Source organism: Camellia sinensis, chromosome 10 (genome assembly GCF_055761805.1).
Source record: "Camellia sinensis isolate YWXY chromosome 10, ASM5576180v1, whole genome shotgun sequence".
Lineage (NCBI taxonomy): Eukaryota > Viridiplantae > Streptophyta > Magnoliopsida > Ericales > Theaceae > Camellia > Camellia sinensis.
This window is the reverse complement of record NC_138970.1, coordinates 63020193-63045100: the sequence shown is the minus strand read 5'-3', so window position 1 is coordinate 63045100 and position 24908 is coordinate 63020193. Positions and strand designations below refer to the sequence as shown.

The window sequence follows — 24908 nt, the reverse complement described above, 5'->3', positions numbered from 1 at the left end:
AAGAATTTTTCTTTTTTTTTTCCTGTGGTTTTTTGCGACCTTTAATTTCAATTTATTTTTCTGAAAAATTGCACCAGCAATGCTTTTTTGGTGCCTCTTTTTTCTTTTCCTTTTCCAACAGTGAATCAACCAGACCCTTGGCACATAAAACTTGTTTTTTGGCATTTAAACACTCACAACACACAACAATGGAGATAATCTGCAAGACAACAGGGCAGGTGATAGAAAGGCTACATCCTGATTATCCAAAACAGAAGTTGCCAAAACATGCAAACAAAATAATAATCAATATCAGCCACCTCTGAACTTTGATTTCTATTTGTGAACAAAAGCTAAATACAAAATCTAAACACAATGTTTGTGAACCAAAAATGGGAATTTTTTCTCTTGGGCAGATGGTTCAACCTAAGAATATAAATGTATCAGCTCATGGTAATACCATTTCATTTATCAAAAATATAAGATCTAATTATATACTCATGTGTCTCATTCTCATTTCCCTAAATAGCATACTGAAAGCTTAGTAGACATTAAAATTAAAACATTACGAGAAATTATAAGAGACACATTTCCTAATGATAAGCACAAGACAATCCGTCCACAGGTCACAAACGGTATGGCCAATATAAAATTTAAAAAAACCATAAATTTCAAATCAAACATCAATACATACAACTTTACAAGCCAAACAATAATTCTTTATAAGCCAAACAATAAATTCTTTATAATATTGAAAAAATAAATGCATCTAAAGGTGCATCTAAAGGTGTAGATGGCATATAGTCAAGCCCAATAAGCATTCAGTTATATGAAAATCAAATGTTCCTACTTCTCATTAATCATGCAACACTTCCACACCCTCACAATCCATCCTCACGTAGTGCTCATCGTCATCATTAGTATTTGCACCAAGTCTAGATGCATCTAAAGGTGCAGATGGCATATAGGCATCTTCATCATACATATCCAAATCATGAAAGCCTCTTGAAGGTGCTTTAAGTACAACTTCCCAACTAGATGTATCATTATCCCTCAAATAGAACACTTGTTTTGCATGTGATGCTAGAATGAATGGATCTCTCTCAAATGGATTTCGTCCTTGTTGGATGTTGACCAAAGTAAATCCATCTTCAACTTTGACATTGTTTCCAGTAGTTGCCCAGTCACATTTAAATAGAGGAACTTGAAATTTGTAGTAATCCAACAAAATTATGTCTCTGATAACCCCATAGAAACAGATTTTTTCAATAACTTGTGCAATGTCTTTTTTACTAGATCGACAAATAGTTTCTGTTTCAATGGAAACACCACTATTTTGTGTGGACCTTTGGACATCACTTGTATGAAAGCGATGCCCATTAATGACATAGCCCAAATAAGACATTACATGTTTTCTTGGGCCAGCTGCAAGCCATTTCAATCTATCTGAAACCTCATTACCACATGATTCAATCTTTGCTTTCAACCACTTAGAAAAAGTGTCCATTTGTCTAGAATGTAGTAGAGCGGCATCCCTCAAGAAATGTCTGTCCAAAAGCTTAAGCTCCTCTGCATGCATTCTAATAAGGAAGGCAAATTGTGAGATAAATATATCATATAAACACTCAATTAGTAATAGATGTTTATGTTATCATACTTACTCTAAATATGGTTGGACTTCAGAACTGTTTATCAACACACAACAATGAGCAATTTGTAACATATCATCAGGTATCATGATTGAATTCCCCAACGTAATCGGACGTCCTTCTAGTATTGTTTCATTTTCAAATTCTTCATTGCGGTTATGTCGAGCACCTATTTCAGTTGCTTGCTTCATGTACCCACTACAAAATTGCATGCACTCTTCAGCTATATAGCATTCTGCTATGCATCCCTCGGGTCTTGCACGATTCCTAACATATCCCTTAAGTATCTTCATATATCTAGACCATAATATAATTAATATTCAGGTTAATAGCTTTTTTGACAAATACATCAATAGATATATACATAATAAAAAGTGATATACACCTCACATTTCAAATGAGTACATCTAACGAAATTGCCCTGGTCCACATATGTGAGCTTCTCGTCCTAGATGGATTGTCAAGTGAACCATAATATCAAAAAATGATGGAGGGAAGAACCTTTCCAACATACATAAAGTCTCAGCAACATCTTCTTCGAGTAGTTCTAATTTATTCCTATCAATCACTCTTTGACATATTTGATTGAAAAAAGTGCACAATCGAAATATTGCATTCCTTGGTCCCTCTGGTAAAAGTCCTCTCAATGCTACTGACAACAACTGTTGCATCAAGACGTGACAATCATGTGACTTGAGGCCTATCAGCTTGCACTCTTCTAATGAAACACAATTAGCAATATTGGAGCTATAACCATCAGGCAACTTTAAATCAAGTAACCTAGAACAAAAGATCTGCTTCTCGACTTTTGAAAGTGTATGTGATGCCGGTGGCAAATAAAAATGAGTCCCTCTGTTCTCCACATGCAATTTTTGTCTAATGCCCATTTCTTCCAAATCTTTACGAGCTTTAAGGCCATTCTTTGATTTCCCCTTCACATTCAATAGTGTGCCAATGATACTTTCGCAAACATTCTTCTCAATGTGCATTACATCCAAGTTATGACGCAAAAGTAATGCCTGTAACATCAATCAAATATTCATTCTATAAAAAATAAGAATAACAAATTCAACTAATTTTGAAAATAGGAATTCTACTTTCTTTAGACTTACATCCCAATATGGTAAATTGAAAAATATGGACTTCTTCTTCCATGGTTGAACACAAACTGGCTCTTTTTCTTTGATGGTCTGGGACTTTTTCCTTTTTCTCTCCTTTGTTGCTTTTCCCTAATTATTTTCAATGTCTTTAACTACACTGAAAACATCAGAACTATTTAATGGTTTAGGCTTCCCTCGAAGTTCTTGCTTTCCATCAAACCAACTTCTTTTCATCCGAAATGGATGGTCAGGTGCAAGAAATCGCCTGTGGCCCATGTACACAGTCTTTTTACTATTAATCAACCATTGTGAACATGTGTCAGTACTACATATTGGACAAGAAACTTTTCCCTTTATGGTGTATCCAGCTAAGTTTCCATAAGCTGGAAAATCATTTATTGTCCACATCAAAATAATCTTCAAATTAAACATGGAGTTGTTGGCTGCATCATAAGCCCTGACACCATTAGTCCATAATTCTATTAGGTCTTCCACAAGCAGCTCTAGATAAACATCTATGTTGTTGCCTGGTTGCTTTGGCCCTGGAATTAGTAATGTCAACATGATATTTTCCTTTGCCATGCATAACCATGGGGGAAGGTTATATGTAACTAATATCACTGGCCAGCAACTATACTTTGAGCTAAGATTGGCAAAAGGATTAAACCCATCTGTTGAAAGACCAAGTCTAAGGTTTCGTGGATCTGATGCAAAAGAAGGCCACTTTTGATTGATTGATTCCCATGCCAATGAGTCAACTGGATGTCTTATCTTGCCATCTTGGCTTTTGTGAGAGGAGTGCCACGTTAATTGCTTTGCCCTCTCTTGTGACGACTTGAACATCCTTTTAAATCTTGGTATTATTGGAAAAAATCGCAACACCTTCGCAGGAACCCCCTTTTTAATCATCTTAGTGCGTTTATCCACTTTCCAACATGAATAATTGCATTTCGGACACGTCTCCTTAAGCTCTAAATCTTTTCTAAACAAACAGCAATCATTCACACAAGCATGGATTTTCTTATATCCTAGATCAAAGGCTTTGAGCATCTTTTTTGTTGAATATATAGATTTGACAAGCTTGTTATCTTCTGGTAGCATATCAGACACTATTCGAAGAAGTTCATCAAAGCTTTCATCAGAAAGATCATGTGCAGCTTTATGCTTGTATAAAGCAACAATTGCTGAGAATTTAGTGTACTTTGTACACCCTGGATATAAAGGAGTGTCAATATCTTCTAATGATTGTGTTAATTCTCTCTCTCTACTTTCACTTGTAGACTCTGCAAAATCATCATCTTTAAAATGCACGTCTCTGAACATCTTATATGTATCTGAAATTTCAATATCTTCCTGATGTGATGATGCAATTAGTTGTTCCCCGTGAAGGAACCAAGAAGTATACTTAGGATCCATCCCTTCCATGACCAAGTGCTCGTACACAATCTCGCAAAATTGGTGAGATAGATTTCGACAATTTCTACAAGGGCAAATGATCATTTCGGGATTCCTTACATTCGCCTTAGCTATATCTACGAATTTGCGTGCTCCATCCAGATAATCCTTCGACACTCTGATAATTTTACATCAAACTTTATTATTCCAATAAAATGACCATATAAAAGCTTAAAAGTTATTGTGTTTGAGAAAAAAAACCTTGAAAGATGCACCCAAGATTTATCCATGTAGACCCAGGTAATCTCTTGGATACGATTGTGCTTAAAGCTACATGTAATCTCTGGATCCAAACCCAAGTAAATGAGTCCATTTCTAATGAAAGAAGAGGGAAGCAAAAATTTAAAGTAAGGGCACTACAATTCTATTTCTTGTCAACCAAACAAATAAATTAAATTATATAAACCATACATATGTCTACTAGGAGTTTATGTTAATAGGAATTGATGTTAGTCACTACTATTGGTTGGGCATACCAATTTAGTTCATAAGAGTTTATGCTTTTATACCATACTGTGTCTTTAATTTTGACAAGGGGTTGATGCAGTGAGGAATCTGGTACTCAATGGATTCAACGGCAGTACTACTAGATTTAATCTGGAGCAGAAGTACAAGTATCACAAGGTTTGAGTATAATTGCAAGGGTTACAGAAAGCAAATATGGGTATAATTGCAAGGGTTACAGAAAGCACCATCTAAATAATTTTCTCTATTAAATCTTATTTGATAAAATATATTATCATTTCTTGTTTTTCCAATCATTCTTGTCCAATCTATATAGCGATCCCGGTTTTCCCTTCATTGTTTAATTGTATTTCAGACTCGGTTCCATGGATGTGTTGTTGTTTTATTACTGTTTTCATCCTTTACTCTTTGTATATGAGTCTTGGGTCGTGTTGGGCAGGTTTGAAACAGGTTGGGTGTGTTTGGGAAAACAAGTTGATTGTGGTTGGAAACCAAGGGTTAGTGTCCATTAAATTTTCATAATGGTCCATTCATATTCAAACTTGTCCTTTCAAATTCCAATTAGTAGGCTTTTATGACAAACTTGTTCATTTAATATCCTTATTAGTAGTTCATTTAATATCCTTATTAATGTTCATTTAATGACAACTAGTGTCTTTTCATAATCCAACTAGTATTTATTTAATGACAACTAGTGTCTTTTCATAATCCAACTAGTGTCTTTCCATAATCAAACTAGTATTTATTAGTGGGCTTTAATGAACCAATAAATCCTAACTTGACTTTTCAATTCTAACTAGTGGGCTTCTATGCCATGTTACACCAGGTTTGCCTATAAATATCACCATTCCCTAGCATGGCAAACACTAGTAACACTCACACACACACACATTCGACTAAAGGAGAGGAAGGAGAACAAAAGAGAAATCTTGAGAGGAAGAGGAATGGATGGCTTGCTCTTCATTTTGATTCGAAAATTATTGGCTTCGAAATCCTTCATCTTCTCCATTTGGTCTCTCCATTTGAGGTAGGGATAACTAATCATTTTTATGATCTTTGACATAAACTTTTGGTCATTTTGATTTAATGTTGAAGTTGGGTGATTTTGGGTGTTAGGGTTTCAACTTGAATAAAGAGAGGTTTTGCAATTTTGACCAATATATGTATATCTTGGGTTTTAAAATGAGCTTATTGATTGTTGTAGACACTGCATGATGATTAGGTGAAATAAAACTAATCGGTTGAATATGTCATTGAATATGACGGTTGGAATAATACATCGAATTTGTGTATTGATTGATCGTGTATATGATAATTGTTTATATACATTGTATTGTATGAGAGGAGATAGGGGATGTACTCCACGGTTTGGGAGGAGATAGGGGATGGACTTCTAAACCGGCTTTTATTTGGGAGGAGATAGGGGATGGACTCCATTGATACAGCAAATCTGTGTATCATTTATGAAGTATGAAGTGTTTTAATATGAATTGTTATCTTATGAGAATTGTGAAGTATGGAAGTGTTTTATTATGAGTTATAATCTCATTTAAATTGTTGATATTGGAAAGGATCATGGACATACTTGTCATGGATTTGGATTGTGCTGTATGTTGGTTTATATGAGTTAAACATTTATCAACATGCCAATGTTTTAGTTATTGCTCATATTATGTTTAGCATATCTCTACTGGGCGTTGGCTCACCCTATATGGGACATCATTTTCAGGTCCAGGTGATATGCCACCTCCAAGGACGTAGCTTGGGAGGTTGTTGAAGCTGAAGGCTTCCTTTTTGTGATTATTTTCTGTGTAAATCAAGTCAGGGGCTTATTTGCGTTTTGAGTTTGTACTCTCTTCTTTGTAACCAAGTGTTAGCTTGGAAAGGTATAAGGCCGTAGGGCAATTTACTTTTGATGTCAACATATCATACTTTTGTAATGAATACTCTGATAAATAGAAATATGCTTTATCCTCTTATGTCTATGCATGTCAAGAATGTGGGTTTATCTTGTATTATTTTGAGGGCATTACAACTTGGTATCAGAGCGTACCGGGTTTGAATACTTTGGGTTCGTGGGAAGTGATTAGTATCACAATGGGTTTGTCTCGCTTGTTATAGACTTAGATGTATGATGTTATGTGCTTATGTGATAACATGCTTATGTGACTATATGGGTATGGGATTTGATTTCTAGGATGCTGATTGAATCTTTGGGTTTCTATGAGTCTTGTTGGAAAAGCACTTGATCAATGCTGTTTCTAACTGGAACTCTAGCAACGCCTCAGGACTATCATTATCCAGAAATGAAATTCGTAAGTGCTTATGTGATTATGTGCTTACGTGGAGTGAATTACAATTGTCCATGTATTAGGACGTGAGTGTTATAGCTTTAGCACATTTATGAAAGTGCTAACGTTCTTTGTTACCTTTATTAGGATGTCAGGAAGAGGACGTGGAGGTAGGCCAGGTAGGCGTGGTAGGCAGGAAATGCCTATACCGGATGAAATTCTGGCGCAGCAGGAGGGTGTTGGTCAGGCCAATATGGCCGAGCCAGTAGGACAGCAGGCCATAGGTGCCTTAGCCCGCGAGATGGCAGGAGCTTTGAGAGCATCTATGGACATTCTCAGAGCTGAGAATCAAGTCCAAGCTCCGGTTATTGATGCAGGGCCTTCTTTTCTGAAGAGGGAGTTTTTCCGGTCTAACTTGGACGAGTTTCTGGGGGATCCGAAGGAGCCTCTTAAGGCTGATGAGTGGCTGGAACAGATGACAAAGACGTTCGAGATGCTAGGCATCGAAGACGGGGTATTGAAGGTGACCTTGGTAGCTTTCCAGCTTAAGGGAGATACAGGTCAGTGGTAGAAATTCACGAGGGGTCATATTGGTGGTACTTGGGAGGCCTTTGTGGATGCTTTCCAGGAGAAGTTTCTGTCTCCCGCTGTTAGGGAGAAGTTGAGAGATTAGTTTTCCCAACTTTTGCAGCTGAATTCTTCAGTGGCCGAGTTTGAGGCCGCGTTTACTAGTTTGTCCAGGTTTGCACCTGAGCTTGTGGCGTCTGAGGAACGCCGTTGTCTCGAGTTTGAGAAGAAGCTGAGGCATGGGCTCAAGATGAGAGTTGGGGGTTCTATGATCCGAGAGTATGGGCATCTTGTAGATGCTACAGCCCATATAGAGATTATGATGTGTGAGGAGGAAGAGAGGTTGAGGGGCTCCAAGAGGAGTCAGGATGGCCAAGGTGATGGCAGGAGATAGAGGGATCCTAATCCTCAGTAGTCTCAGGGTGGCATTTTTAGATTGACCTTTCCAGTGCCGAGTGCAGGCTCCGGGAAAGGCAGCCAGGGAGATGTTACATGTTACAAGCGTGGTCAACTAGGCCACAAGTCTCCAGCTTGCTCGCAGAAGGGAGGAGGGCAGAGAACAGCTTCATTTTTGGCTTGACCTTAGAGCCAGAGTCAGATCAGAGGCCAGTCCTCATGTTATCAGTGTGGTCAGGCGGGGCACCTGAAGAGGTTCTGCCCGCAGTTGAGTGTTACATCGGGTGCGTCTGGTTCGAGACAGACGCAAAGTTTTAACCAAGCATAGTCAGTTCAAGCCTCGAGGGCCAATCAGGGCGCCTCATCATCTCAGTCGGTGTAGCAGTCTTTTGCTCTGAGAGATGAGCAGGTAGATCAGGGGCCTTCAGGGCGTATGTATGCTGTTACTGCGCAGGATCTTATATCGGCTCCGTCTGTTTTGAGAGGTACCTTCTTGTTTTGCAACTCGGTTGCTAATGTGTTGATTGATATGGGTGCATCTCATTCCTTTTTATCTGCTGCATTTGCATCTGTTTTGGGGTTGGAGTTGGCACAGTTAGCATCTCCTATATGTGTTGTCTGATCTGTTGGGGGTGAATTGATTTTGAAACAGGGGTGTCGGGGCTGTGATATAAAGGTCACCGACCGTAGGCTTCCATTTTCTTTTGTAGTTATGGCTATGTCGGGTTTTGATGTAATTTCGGGTATGGACTGGTTATCGTCATACCGGGCTGTTATTGATTGTTACCGCTAGAGGGTCACAGTATGTACCTTGAGCGGGGATTGTTTCCATTTCTTGGGGGATCGGGTTGGTAGTGTATTGCCATCGGTGTATGATCCGCGAGGGCGGAGTGAGCTTAGTGGTCTTCTCGCTAGCCTTAGGAGTAGTGAATGTGATGAGATCCAGATTGAGTTGCTGAGAGTGGTTTGTGAGTACTCGGACGTCTTTCCCAAGGATCTTGTTAGTTTGCCACGCCATCGAGAGATCAAGTTCTTTATTGACTTAGTGCCTGGCACGACACCAATTTCCATGGCACCTTACCGTTTTGCCCCAGCCGAGTTGAGTGAGTTGAAGATTCAACTCCAAGAGTTGCTAGATAAGGGCTTTATTCGTCCTAGTGTTTCGCCGTGGGGAGCACCGGCCCTTTTTGCTAAAAAGAAAGATGGTGCTTTGAGACTTTGTATAGATTACTGAAAATTGCATTGGGCTACGGTTAAGAACAAGTACCTTATGCCCCGTATAGATGATTTATTTGACCAGTTGAAAGGGTCTCGTTGTTTCTCTAAGATAGACTTGAGATCGGGTTACCATCAGTTGAGGGTCAGGGAGGAGGATATTCCAAAGACGGCATTCCGTACGCGGTATGGCCACTATGAGTTTCTGGTGATGCATTTTGGGCTCACCAATACACCGGCAGTGTTTATGGATTTGATGAACCGGATATTCCAGGAATTCTTAGATCGTTTTGTAGTCGTTTTCGTGGATGACATTCTGATTTATTCACCTTCTGAGGAGGAGCACGAGGAACACTTGAGAGTGGTGCTTGAGTTGCTTAGAGCCCACAAGCTATATGCTAAGTTTGGAAAGTGTGAGTTTTGGCTAGCAGAGGTCAAGTTTTTAGGCCATGTAGTCTCCGGGAAAGGGGTGTCTGTTGATACATCCAAGATTGAGGCAGTGCAGGATTGGGCACAACCTAAGAGCGTTTTTGAGATTCGCAGTTTTCTGGGATTAGCTGGGTATTACCGCCAGTTTGTGAAGGATTTCTCCAGGCTAGCTTCACCTTTGACTAGATTGACACGGGAAGGGGTCAAATTTGTATGGAGTGAGACTTGTGAAAAGTCGTTCCAAGAGTTGAAAGTTAGACTTACCATCGCTCCGATTTTGATTATTCCGGAGAGAGGTTTGGGTTATGCAGTGTATTGTGATGCCTCACAAGAGGGTTTGGGTTGTGTGTTGATGCAAGAAGGGAAAGTGGTAGCCTATGGCTCACGTCAGTTGAAAATACACGAGAAGAATTACCCTACACATGACCTAGAGTTAGCAGCTGTGATTTTTGCCTTGAAGATTTGGAGGCACTACCTTTATGGTGAGAGATTTGAGGTGTTCTCAGATCACAAGAGCCTAAAGTACCTGTTTACACAGAAAGACTTGAACTTGAGGCAGAGGAGATGGATGGAGTTTTTTGAGGACTACGACTTTGAATTACATTACTATCCAGGGAAGGCCAATGTTGTGGTCGATGCCCTTAGCAGGAAATCCATTAGTGATGTAGCTTGTATAGCCATCCGGGAGTGGGAGATGTTGGGTGCACTTGGCAAGTTTGATTTGCTTCTGGGCGAATCTATTGAGGCCGCGACCTTGTTTTCTGTTGTTGCGCAACCTACACTTGTGAGTCGCGTGTTAGAGGCACAGAGAGGTGACCTTGAGGTAGAATGCCTCCGAAAGAAGATCTCTAGTGGAAAGGTTGAGAAGGGTTTGATTGTGTATCCCGACCTGAGTGTGAGATACTGAGACCATCTGTTTGTGCCGGAGTCTTGTCGAGAGGAAGTACTCCGAGAGTTTCACCATTCACGCCTTGCGGTGCATCCGGGAGGCACCAAGATGTATCGTGATTTAGGTCGCTAGTTTTGGTGGCGGGGTATGAAGAAGGATGTAGCAGTTTTCGTGTCTAAGTGCCTTGTCAACAAGTGAAAGCCGAACATCAGAGGCCAGCGGGTTTGTTGCAACCTTTGCCTATTGCCGAGTGGAAGTGAGAGCATGTCACTATGGACTTCGTTGTAGGTCTTCCGAGGACTCAGCAGGGTAGTGATGCTATTTGGGTGGTTGTAGACTGGTTGACTAAGTCGGCGCACTTCATTCCTATGCGCGTGAGAGATTCAGTCGATCATTTTGCCGACTTGTATATTCGGGACATAGTGAGGTTGCACGGAGTCCCAGTGTCGATCGTCTTAGATAGAGATCCTCGTTTTACTGCTAGGTTGTGGCAGAGTTTGCAGAGTGCCTTGGGGACTAAGTTGACTTTTAGTACGGCTTATCATCCTCGGACTGACGGGCAGTCCGAGCGTACTATTCAGATCCTAGTGGATATGCTTCGAAGTTGTGTTCTTGACTTTAGTGGGTCGTGGGAGAGGCACTTTCCCTTTGTGGAGTTTGCCTACAACAACAGTTTTTAGTCGAGTATCGGTATGGCACCGTTTAAGGCCTTGTATGGCCAACCTTGTAGGTCTCCAGTTTGTTGGGCCGAGGTGGGTGATACACCTTTGTTGGGCCCGGAGTTGGTGAGGGAAACGACGGAGAAAGTTGAGCTTATCCGTAGGAGGCTTGTTACAGCCCAGAGTCGCCAAAAGAGTTATGCCGACCGTAGGAGGAGGCCTTTGGCATTTGAAGTGGGTGATCACGTTTTTCTGAAAATATCACCTAGGCGGGGGTTGATGAGATTTGGTAAGAGAGGGAAGTTGTCCCCTCGGTTTATAGGCCCTTTTGAGATCCTTGAGAGGATTGGTGAGGTTGCCTATCATTTAGCTTTACCGCCGCAGTTGTTCGGGATACATGACATGTTTCATGTTAGTATGCTTCGGAAGTATGAGCCGGATCCATCGCATGTATTGGATTGGACCGACTTAAAGGTAGATGAGGATGCCTCATATGAGAAGAGACCGGTTCGGGTTTTGGATAGGCGGGATCAAGTCTTGCGAGGCAAGACCATTCCCTTGGTAAAAATTTTGTGGAAATATCACGGGGTGGAGGAAGCCACTTGGGAACGTGAGTTGGAGGTCCGAGAGAAATATCCGGATCTATTTGTGGATGTTTGAGCATATGTTGTATATTTTATTATATTGTTAAACTTTAAGAGCATTGAACGTGTCTTAAGTTGTAAAACATTGAATATGTTTTGGTTTATGGAAGTATTGTAGAACTTGCCTTAAAATGGACGTTTATTATAACATTATAAATGCTGGATGTGTTGTAGAAATGGAAATGTATCATGAACGTATGATATGGAATTGGGAATTTTGTATATTGGAATTGTTGAATTTCAAGGAAATGCATGTTGTTATAGATTGTGAAATGCCTCTTGAAAAGAGATGGAATGACCAGTAATGGGTCAAGTTATTGTATATTGAAATGTAACATTGTTGAAAATTGAGGAAAACTTGTTTTTGAAAAACAGCTTGTACCTAATTTCAGGGACGAAATTCTTTAAGGGGGGGAGGTTATAGCGATCCCAGTTTTCCCTTCATTGTTTAATTGTATTTCGGACTCGGTTCCGTGGATGTGTTGTTGTCGTATGCCTGTTTTCATCCTTTACTCTTTGTATATGAGTCTTGGGTCGTGTTGGGCAGGTTTGGAATAGGTTGGGTGTGTTTGGGAAAACAAGTTGATTGTGGTTGGAAACCAAGGGTTAGTGTCCATTAAATTTTCATAATGGTCCATTCATATTCAAACTTGTCCTTTCAAATTCCAATTAGTAGGCTTTTATGACAAACTTGTTCATTTAATATCCTTATTAGTGGTTCATTTAATATCCTTATTAATGTTCATTTAATGACAACTAGTGTCTTTTCATAATCCAACTAGTATTTATTTAATGACAACTAGTGTCTTTTCATAATCCAACTAGTGTCTTTCCATTATCCAACTAGTATTTATTAGTGGGCTTTAATGAACCAATAAATCCTAACTTGACTTTTCAATTCTAACTGGTGGGCTTCTATGCCATGTTACACCAGGTTTGCCTATAAATATCACCATTCCCTAGCATGGCAAACACTAGTAACACTCTCACACACACACATTCGACTAAAGGAGAGGAAGGAGAACAAAAGAGAAATCTTGAAAGGAAGAGGAAGGGATGGCTTGCTCTTCATTTTGATTCGAAAATTATTGGCTTCGAAATCCTTAATCTTCTCCATTTGGTCTCTCCATTTGAGGTAGGGATAACTAATCATTTTTATGATCTTTGACATAAACTTTTGGTCACTTTGATTTAATGTTGAAGTTTGGTGATTTTGGGTGTTAGGGTTTCAACTTGAATAAAGAGAGGTTTTGCTATTTTGACCAATATATGTATATCTTGGGTCTTAAAATGAGCTTATTGATTGTTGTAGACACTGCATGATGATTAGGTGAAATAAAACTAATCGGTTGAATATGTCATTGAATATGACGGTTGGAATAATACATCGAATTTGTGTATTGATTGATCGTGTATATGATAATTGTTTATATGCATTGTATTGTGTGGGAGAAGATAGGTGATGTACTCCACGGTTTGGGAGGAGATAGGGGATGGACTCCTAAATCGGATTTTATTTGGGAGGAGATAGGGGATGGACTCCATTGATACAGCAAATCTGTGTATCATTTATGAAGTATGAAGTGTTTTAATATGAATTGTTATCTCATGAGAATTGTGAAGTATGGAAGTGTTTTATTATGAGTTATAATCTCATTTAAATTGTTGATATTGGAAAGGATCATGGACATACTTGTCATGGATTTGGATTGTGCTGTATGTTGGTTTATATGAGTTAAACATTTATCAACATGCCAATGTTTTAGTTATTGCTCATATTATGTTTAGCATATATTTACTGGGCGTTGGCTCACCCTATATGGGACATCATTTTCAGGTCCAGGTGATATGCCACCTCCAAGGATGTAGCTTGGGAGGTTGTCGAAGCTGAAGGCTTCCTTTTTGTGATTATTTTGTGTGTAAATCAAGCCAGGGGCTTATTTTGCGTTTTGAGTTAGTACTCTCTTCTTTGTAACCAAGTGTTGGCTTTGAAAGGTGTAAGCCCGTAGGGCAATTTACTTTTGATGTCAACATATCATACTTTTGTAATGAATACTCTGATAAATAGAAATATGCTTTATCCTCTTATGTCTATGCATGTCAAGAATGTGGGTTTATCTTGTATTATTTTGAGGGCGTTACAATCTATATATTTTTCAGTAGAGTTGAAGATTTTTTTTTTTTTTTTTATGGGGATAAGTGAAGATTTGTTTTTTTTATTAGTAAGGAAAGAAATGTTGTATATCTCAATGCTGATTTCTTGACTATTCTGGCCAGCAGTCATTCAGACAATAATTTGGTTGAATTGGGAAATGAGACTGTCAAGGAAGATGATCGAGCTGTTTTGCTGGAAGGAGGGCTCACAAAATCAGCTTCAGCGAAGTTTTATATTTCCTCCATTAAAGCAAACTTAATTAGGCAAGCTTGATGTTTGTATACAATCTTTCAGTAGACATCCCACTGTAGTTGCTTGTATTGTAGTCTTTCTTACCTTCATACCGCTTTATTATCTAGGTTTTTAACCTTGGAAGACTCTTTTTTGCTAGAAAACCGATCGACTTTCAGAGCAATGTAAGTCATACTGTTTTATAGTGTTGGTCATGATGAGAAATACTTGTCTAATGTTTATTCCTTCTTATATGCAGTGACAATATCTTTTATAGGGCTGAGTTTGGGTCAATTCTGGTGTATTTCTACATATGTGACCGCACAGATCTATTGGCATAATCTACAAAGGTACTTTTATTGTTATTATAATTTGTTTGCATTATGTTTTAATCCTTATTTAATTATGACTATCAGGTTCCTAGTCTTGACTTATACCTCTATTACAAATGATAAATCATAATGATTATGTTCGCAATGCTGAAGTTAACATTCTGAAGCATCCATTCAACACACAACACTTATCCGTGTCTTTAAATAGTCATTTCCACAATAGGAGATGCAAATATATGAACTTGGAATGGAATGTGAATGTGAATTAAACACATAATTTCTCAGTTGTTTTTCTTATGGGATTTAGATAATTTATGTGGTCTTGTCCCTGTGCAAATTCATATCTTACTTGGACTAGGTTAATGGAAAATAATTTTACATTTTCAATGTGAAACAAAATTCTATAAGCATGCATATTGCAAATTTATTTGTTATTGCAATATTACATGTCATCAAGAAGGCCTAAATCAAAGGTCAAAGTTGATCAGTTCAAAGAATTTTGCTTCATCTATTTTGACCAGTTATTGAGGGAAAAAAAATATGAAATGAACAACATTCCTTATCTTAGTTATGTGGACATGGACACCCCCATTGCCTCATCCCCTTAATGTCAAAATTAAATACAGTGAGGAATCTGGTACTCAATGGATTCAACGACAGTACTACTAGATTTAATCTGGAGCAGAAGTACAAGTATCACAAGGTTTGAGTATAATTGCAAGGGTTACAGAAAGCAAATATGGAAAGCCATTTATCTGTTATATGTTCTGCCCTCTGGGTGGGAATGTTCATGTATGTCTGAATTTGAAAGACTCTTATTGATTGCTATCGTATTCCTAATATTATATTATGAGTTGAATCAAGTTGAAAACTATGTAATTTGAAATGTGGTATAAATAGATAACAAGTATATAGCATTATTGGCCTAAAATTTATGTTCAAGGCCTGACTATCTGAATCAAGTTGAAAAACAATTGATCAAATCAAAGAGCAAATTGCTCAAAACAAAAACAAATTATACATTACTATACAAATTGAGATTCCATCAACAAATTATTATACAGCAAATTGCTCAAACTCGACGGGAACAGCTTGAGGGAGAGAGAAAGAGAATATGAAACTGAGAGAGAGAGAGAGAGAGAGAGAGAGAGAGAGAGAGAGAGAGACGGTGGTGCTCACCTTAGTAGACGATGGTCCTTGCTTCCCTCGCCGGTGCAGATGGTGGAGGCAGTGGAGCTTCGAAACCTCAAAATCGAAATTGCCAATCGCTCTGAGATTGGATCTGAGATGAATCACCAATCGCTCTGAGATTAGATCAAACGGGGCTGAAGAAAGCTGATTCGATCGGTTGAGAGAGATTAGGGTTTAGAGAGGGTTGAGAGAGAGAGAGAGAGAGAGAGATCGAGACCAGAGAGTGAGATAGATGTTTATTGTTTTTCAGTTTTTTTGTTTTAGTTATTGTAATATTTTAAATAATTTTTTTTTACTTTTTAAATTCAAATAATTTATATATACTTAAAAGAAATATTTAATTTTAATTTTAATAATGTTTTACTTTTAATTTTTTTAAAAAAATTCACTAAATTCAAAAAAATATAAAATTTAATACATTTTATATATATTTTATTTTAATTTTTTTTACAAATATTTTATTTTTTAGTTGTGTTCAGATTAGGCACATCTAAAAAATAAAAAAAAAATAAATTATTAAAAGAAGGAAAAATATCAAATCAAGGTAATTTAAAAAAATAATAATTACAAATTAGTGAGAAGCCATATAAATATTAATCATTAAAATTATAAACGTTTTCATGAATGTGTAATTTTTTTTTTTTCCAAAATCTCACTGGGTGCAATTATCCCTTAAAAGAGACATTAAATTATAAAATAATGTATAAATTATTTTTTATGTTGTTCTCAATTAGGAAAATTTAAGGTGAGAAGCTTGGTTGGAAATTGTTAGCTTTTTTAAATTAAAAAAAAAATCGGATTGAAATTTTTTTAATAAAAGTTTTCACGACATGCTAATGCATACCGTGTAAAATTATAATATTTTACAACATGAAATATATGTCATCTTAAGTACAAATATTTTATGACATATTTTTATATGCCGTGAAAATATACATTTTTTATGGCATGCTTTTGCATGCCATAAAAAAAATTCAGATTGATTTTTTTTTTGCAAAAGTTTTCACAACATGTTAATGCATGCCGTGTAAAGTTATAATATTTTATAACATGAAATGTATGTCGTCTTAAGTGCAAATATTTTATGGCATATTTTTGTAAGTCGTAAAAACATACATTTTTTACGGCATACTTTTGCATGCTATAAATATATGAATCAACGACTTACATGGCATGTATGCTGTTATTGACAAAACATTAACGGCTCGTAAAAAAAAAAAATGCCATAGAATGTACTAACTACGACATGTATTTAATGCATGTCGTAAACATGATGCCGTGAATAGTTAGTTTTGTTGTAGTGGATCCTATACGTGCACAAAATTCTGTAGTTTATTATATTATTAAAAAAGAACAACCTTTTAGTACTAGTGAATGTCCTGATTTTACCGAAATGATTTACGAAAGTTTTGCACCGCAATATCAAAGTTTTTCAAGAAATACTACTAGAAACAGGATTTTAAAGAAATTTGAGGTATTAAAAATGAATTATTTGATATCTGTAAAAATTTGAATGGAAGAGTTTGTTTAACATCTGATCTGTGGTCAAATAATGGTTTTGAATATCAATGTATCATTGTACATTTTATTGATAATGATTGAAAATTAAATAAAAGAATTATTTCATTTAAATTAGTTGACTTTCCATACACTGGTCATTCGCTTGGTGTACAAATAAGAAATGTATTATATGAGTAGGCTTTACAAATAAAATATTTATGATTAGTTTAAATAATGCATCATATTATAATCAAACTGTAACCCATTTAAAATCAACTTTACAATTACTTGTTGATGGTGATTTATTTCATGTTTGTTGTTATATCCATATTTTAAATTTGATTGTTAAAGAAACTATGTATATATATATATATATATGAAACTTCTGTACTTGTAATAAAAAATGCAATTGTTACTATTATGTTTTTTGGTAATCGAATTTCAAAATATAAAAAAATTTGTCAACAAGAAAATATGTCATTTAGAAAATTAATTTTAGATGTAGATAGTAGGTGGAATTCAACATATAATATGTTAAAAATAGCTTATAAATAAAGAAGAATAATAGATTTATTTTTTGCAACAACATCAATAGGAGGAGTACTGACACCCACTGAACTTAATTGGCGCCAAGTAGCCTTGTATAAAGATTTTTAAAAAGTTTTCGATACTTCAACAAAATTATTTTCTTATATATATATATATATATATTCCTACTTCACCATTTGTTTTACATATGCTAGCATAAATAATTAAAGTTTTCATAAAATATATAGGTAATGAACTTTATGTAACCATTATTACTTCAATGAAAGAAAAATTTGATAAATATTTTCATCCTTTGCCTCATCTATTAGGTTTAGCTATAATAATTGATCATAGGTGTAAAGAAGTTGGTTTACAAGAATTTTTAGACCGTATTTTCACTGATCAAATATAGTTTGCTCCTATTATGCAAACATGCAACAGATTATTTCAAGAATACAAGACAGCTGCATCTGTAAATGCACCGACACACACTACACTAGCAGTCCAATCTCGAGGCAGGAGATTAAGTATTTTCACAGCAATAAAAAGTAGAAGAATATCTCAACATACAAGTATAAGTAATTCTAAACTACAACGTTATTTGGAAAGCCTGTCAGTGGATGATTTCGATAATTTTGACATTTTGGAATGGTGGAAACAAAATGAATCTATGTGGCCCGTGGTTTCACAGATGACCCGTGATATATTAACCGTTCCTATTTCTACAGTTGCTTCGGAAATAGCTTTTAGTGCAGGTGGACGGGTGCTGAGTGACTACAGGGGCAGGCTTTCACCCGAAATGGTTGAGGCACTGATGATATCTAGAGATCATATGCACGCGCTTACAAGAAGACAATTTTAGTGAAAAGAAGCGAATTTAATATGATTTGGATGACATATCATCGGGCAACGCGACTGAAATGTCTGTCTCCTTCAATGATTGATCAACAATTTATTTTTTACTATTTCATTTCATTTCGTTTTTTTCTTGGTTTTTGTTTTTGTTTTTTTGTATTAGATTATTGAGGTGGAGTATAATGCAAATGATTGGTAGGATAGTAGGTGCCAACCTAGTTGGGATGTACTTGACTTATAGTGATGCAATTGCTGTACCATCATCAGTAATCTACACCTAATTTATTTAATAATATCAATTTTTGTAATATTTTATTTCATTTTGAAATAAAAATTATTCATTCAATAAATGCTATAGAAATAATTTAATATTGTAATATTGAAAGTTTCAATTTCATATATATAAAATTATTCATTTCGAAAGAAAAAAAATTACATAATTGCATACTTGTTTAGTTATAAGTTCATAATTAAAAAAACATAAGTCATATATAATTAAATTTAAATATCACCATAAAACATTACATAACCAAACAAAATATCTCATTAATCGTAATTAAAATACTTTAGTATAATTTTTTTTTATTTCTAATATTTAAAAAAAAAAAGCCCGACTAGGCCCCGCCCGTGGCCCAATGCCTGAGCCGAAACCCTAGGCCCTATTATGAGTGGGCTTGGGCTCCACTTTTTGGCCATGGGCCGGCCCGGCCCGACCAGCTAAAAAAACGTGAGCCCATAAAGCCCGAATGGGCTGGGCTGGGCCATTATTACGCCCTTATTTATATAAAAAATAATTAGCACAGTTTACAACATAAACTTTCAGTATCTTACTTGAACCCATTAAAAAAAACGAATGAAAAAAAAAAGAAAAAGAAAAGAAAAGAAAAGAGGATAGACAAAACACCTCCAAAATCTAAAGATTTGGATCAAATTAACTACAATCAAATCAATATTTTAGATATATCACAATGAAAAAAAATAATGATAGAGAAAGAGAAACAATATCATACAAGAAATTTCTAAATTCCTCATATCAGAACAGCAAAACCGAAATAAAAAATAAACTGAAAATAAAATCAAAGATAGAATGAGTTTCAAACCTCAGTGGAGATCGGAGATCTGAGATCTAAGCCTTGAATGATGTGAAGGTTCAGCACAAGAACAACAATTGCCTTCTAGAGTTCTTCAGCTTTTGTGAGAAAGAAGAAAACGATATGTGGAAAAGAATGAAGGAAAAAGATGTTAATTACTGAAGGGTCAACACCCCCAGGGACAGAATAATCCCATAAATGTCAATAAATCAACCTACCAATATAGATTTTTAGCATTACATCTGGTGGAAATCAAATAAAGTAGTCAATAAAAGAGGTTACAGAACTTTGCATATTGAAAACCATGTCAGTATCCTAGAATTGCTACAAATTGATGACATGTTACCACTGTACTATACTGAAAAGAACTGATCTATCACAATCACTAGAAATAATTATATAAACCAATTGAATGCGTCGAGCAAAGTGCCCTTGTGTTTGTAAAGCATAGGCTAGGAAACTGAAATGTTGAACTAATTTAATGGCTAAGCAAGAATAAAACTGTGAATACGGTAGAGAGGTCCGACTATGGTACACAAAAGTTGTATTTGGGTACTATACATGAAAATAATTTTGAACAATTAGATTGGAATCTTTAAATCTCAGCCATCCAAAACTAAAACAAGTTAAATTTTTTTTTAAAAAAAATAACCGGTTACCATCAGTCAGTAAACTCTCTCTCTACTGGTAGTGTTTCTTGCTTGTCTCTGTACACTTTTCTCTCTCTCTATTGTTTGAGGGTTTCTACAAACCCTTCTCTCTCACACCCGACCGGCCTCTCGTCGCCTCGATCCCATTGTTCCACCACCACTGGCGCAACCCCCGCCTTGATTCTAGCCACTCATTCGCCTTGAAGATCCTCAACAAGACCAGAAGCTTTGTTCAATGGCTTCCTCTGATAGGAATAAGAAGAAAAGGGTTTGCTTTCTAATTTATTTTTTATTTTTTCTTTTCTGAACCTTTAGACTGGTTTTCTTCTGTTCAATGGCTTCCTTCAACTTGTTCACGGCTCTTGGAGTGAATATGCATATTTTTAGACTGGTTTGCCTAGTCCAATATAATAATATTCTTATACCTACATACATAGATTGTATACGTACATACATATATGTTGTGTATCAACTTTAACATTGAACTGTATTATTGTGTAGCTTGCTTTTCGTGCTACTCGGAGGGGTTTAGTCTCCTCGGATACGATAGCCTTACAGTTCGGGCTCCCGTAGTTCTGAATCTGATTTCACAAATGCAATGTAAAATAGAAAAACACAAATGAGTTCGAATTCGGCAAATCTTTTAGAAAATCCATTTATCATCTGAGATGCCGCAAATGGACTGCATTGCCAGATTTCAAAGTCACCATCTAAATATTTTTGAAAAATTTAGGAAACCCGTGACTCGTTCCAAAGGCCACTTGTCGGTCATAACCAAAGTGTCTTGGCTCGAGAACTTAGGTATGAAAGGGGAAAGTCATGAATTGAGCACCCCATTCACTTGATCAAAGATTGACCTTTACTAATCATGATGTGAATCTTATGTACAATATATACTCATGTTCTGATTATTATGTTAACTTTACTATGTGAGGCACACAAATATAGACTATTTCATCCACTTTGAAACGTTTTGATTTCATGTTTGTTTGAAAAGTGTTTTGAATATGTGTCACTTGAAAAAGTGAGCTCATACATACATTGATCAAAAGCATTCCAATTTAAGCAAATTAACCTTCACCCACCGGCTTTCAAAGAGTTATATCAAATAAGCACGTAGCTGTCACGACCCAAACCCGCCCCTATAGGTTTAGTATTGTAACCGACCAGTAATCCTGGGATTACCGAAGGCCTCTGAGACAGATTAACATAATATTAGGGGCTAGCGGAAGCAAATAACAATATACAACGTCCGTTGAGCTGTGCAGACTTATATGAGACAGAAAAATTTTAAACTACTTATATATATATACACACATCATCTTTAAGTCATTATATATATACAGATTAGACAAAAAGGATTTAGTCCTATTTACAAAATACACAAGACTTGTTCAACCAAACACGAAAACAAAACTTAAACTTTAAATCATATGGCCATAATCACTTGACATATTTGGAACCTCCACGGGAGGCACATATGCTGGTTGACAAAAAACAGATTCTGGGAAGATGCCTCTAAGCTTGGTCACGTGCTTGATCACCTATATACATAAATAATACAGTGAGCTAGAGCCCAGTAAATAATAACAGAGTAAAGGGTTTTAATGAATAATGTCCATCACAGAGTCAGAAATCAGATTCTTATGCATATTTAGATTCCAAATCAGAAACAGATTCATATACATATTCATAATCATTTCCATATTTAGATTTTGCATATAATCATATGTGGTACATCCATTAGCGTTAACAAATCCGATGGCCCATGAAGGGACGGCCTTGAAGGCATTCCGATGACTCATGTGCACAGAGACGTTTCTGATGACCCATAAAGGGACTTGATGACCCAAAAGGGGACCTGATGACCCATGAAGGGACCTGATGACCCATAAAAAGACTTGATGACCCATAAAAGGACGCATATCATATGATGCTAAGGATGCCACGAATGCATTTTAGAATCTTGGACAATCATTCATTCATTTCAAACATAGTGTAGCATTTCAGAAACTAATCATTTCATATCATAATGTTCAGAAAATATTTAATATTGAACATAACTTTACGAAGTTATTACTCATAGATAGCTGCAGAAGCAAATCAGATGGACTGGACATATCAGATAAATCAGGCAGACAATGGTGCGTAACCTACACAAGTACATAACATATACACATTGAAATACAATATTACTCCTTTGATCAAACTTGACTTTTCTAGTCTTTTTCCGTCTAAATAGTCAGAAGTTCTACTACGCTCATTCTTTCTCATTCAAATAAACCGGGTTCTTATTTCATATATCCTTTCATTACTAAGCCCTTCTTTTCCAAATAGACTGATCTTTTACTTGGCTTCTTAAATAATTACCACTAGATCAATGATTTATTCTTTAACTAACTAATTTATGTTGATTGGTAGCTTATTAATCTTTATTGAGTCATAAATCATGTCTAGAATGCTTTGGAAAGAGATGAGAATAAAAATGTGAACTAAATGCAACTTTCCAAAATATGCTGAAAATGGGTCTCCGCTCGAGCGCCACTTTGGTCGCTCGAGCGGACAACGTAAATTTTAAAAATTCCAGAATTGCAATTTAAATTCAATTTTGGTAATCAAAGCCTCAAAGCATGTATTTTTGGTACACAAAAATAGAGAACTACTGTATGATTTAGTAAACACTTCCAATTAGAAAACATTCATTCAAAATGATGTTCCAATTGCCCAAATTTAGTTTTAATTCATCTTATTAATATCAACCCACAATTCTAAGATATAAATTAGGCTTTCCAATTCTTGAAATTGCATGATGCATGTGTGATTGAAACTCAATTTTATATAAGACAAATAAATTCAAACCCAAAATGGTTATTTTCAAATTAACTTCTATGATTTTGAATCTAATTCAATTCCTACACCATTTTGCTAATTCCTTTTAATGTACATGAAATTGAAGTTATAGGACCCTTAGGAAAATATTTGCATGTATGACATTAAGATTAAAACTAATTAATTTTCTATATTCAAAATTAAATCAATGTTTAATTTTCCATAAACTTGATTTTTCTTAAAAAAAAAATTTCCTTCTTCTCTTTAAAACATGAAATTGTTTACCTTAAATTCCTCAAAATCCATAATGCATGTATAAAACACTTATCAAATACAACCAATTTTACACCATCTAGCTCAATTTATAATTTGACTTCTTAATTTATATCACAATTTAATCTCAAGCTCAAAAACTTTAAAATATGAATTAAATTCTAAAATCTTGAAAACTTACCATGCATGTAATGATAAACTTCAAATATGTGAAGGATGAAGAAAATCAAACTCAAATATTTAATCACAACATCAATTATTTAATTATCAAACTTAACCCAAACCTTCTACATTCTTTTCTCATGTCATGAAATTAAACCCAATTACCCCTCAATTTCAGCTTGTAAATAAATCATCTACAAAATTTAAGTCTCAATTTCTTACCTTAAGTCTTCAAATTGATGAATTTCTTGGCAAATTCTTGAACTTTTCTTTAGTTCTCTACTTTTCCCTAGCTTCTCTTCCCTTAGTTTCTCCTCTTCTTGAGCTGAAATTTCTCCCTTCTCTCTCTTGGTTCTCTCTCACGGGTTGCCCACACAAAGATGAAGCTACACTCTCTTGATTTCAATCTCACTCCAGCACAAGAGTGCTTCCAATAAGTAATAAATAAAAAAGAAAGAGTTGCCTACTCTCTCCTCATATACACACACACCATTCCTTACACTGCACACGTGCACTCACCCTTGAATACCAACACATCATTCACATGCACACACACACGCACACACACACCCAGATTGCTTAGTACACACACCCACATACACCCTCAAATTTAACACCATTCAATTTATGATTAAAATTAACTTAATTAGGCAACACTTAATCTAAATAAATATTGATTAACACATAATTAAATTAATTATAACAAATCATAAATCTCTCATAATTTAATTAATCTATTTGACTTCCATTAGAGCCTAATTAAATATATTTAAATTTATCAGTCCGAATCAGATTTTTAATCCATATCCCAAAATGGTCCAATTATTAAATTAAATTTATTTCCATCCTCAATTTTGGTTTCTTAAATCATTTAGGTCTTCAATTTCTAATCAGACTCCAAGTTTCCGTCAATTAAATTACATATTCAAATAGGACACCCCATAAATAAGTTTAATTCGCAATAATCACAATTCTCAATCTTCATAATTTAATTAGCTTAATTAACTCCAATTTGGATCTAATTAATCGAACCTTAATTTTACTAAACTGGAACGAATATTTAATTAAACTCCCAAATGGGTCCATAATTAAGATTAAATTGACTCAACTTCTTAATTTCACTTCTTTAAACCATTTGAACCCTTAATTTCCAATTCCCAAAATAAGCACTTAATAGAACCTTAAATGAATCAATCTCCATACTTTTCGTGAATCCCAGATTAAATTATAATAATCGGCACTTAAATTTCAAACCCTCTTAATTACCCAAGTACTAGTCATTATACGTGATGGGGTCGTTATAGTAGCCTCATGGTAATATGCTTAATATGACAACACAAACATCCATGCAATATGCTAAAGCAAAAATGCTC

At 35.8% G+C, this 24908-nt stretch overlaps 2 protein-coding genes across 3 annotated transcripts in view; both read right to left on the bottom strand.

Annotated features, from left to right (window-relative positions):
* LOC114269673 (uncharacterized) overlaps nt 1-15867 on the bottom strand; it is a 32006-nt gene extending 16139 nt beyond the window's left edge. For both annotated transcript variants that reach the window (XM_082891528.1, XM_082891527.1), the window contains exon 1: nt 15636-15867. The gene's annotated coding sequence lies outside the window, so the exon portion shown is untranslated. The remainder of the gene's footprint in view (nt 1-15635) is intronic.
* LOC114278890 (uncharacterized) lies at nt 836-4878 on the bottom strand. Its single transcript, XM_082890114.1, has 7 exons — nt 4867-4878; nt 4698-4780; nt 4385-4498; nt 2885-4301; nt 2130-2647; nt 1641-1925; nt 836-1559 (listed from the first exon to the last, which is right to left on the bottom strand). Exons 1-7 carry the CDS (start codon nt 4876-4878, stop codon nt 836-838), a joined length of 3153 nt encoding a protein of 1050 aa, XP_082746240.1.
* Nucleotides 15868-24908: the final 9041 nt, after the last annotated feature.

What these genes read in the sequence shown, in the direction of transcription:
- LOC114278890 (XM_082890114.1), bottom strand. An exon ending in TTGTCAAAATTAAAGACACA is followed by an intron (nt 4,499 to 4,697) that starts GTATGGTATAAA and finishes TTCTTTCATTAG; the next exon opens with AAATGGACTCATTTACTTGG. An exon ending in TCTTGGGTGCATCTTTCAAG is followed by an intron (nt 4,302 to 4,384) that starts GTTTTTTTTCTC and finishes TAAAATTATCAG; the next exon opens with AGTGTCGAAGGATTATCTGG.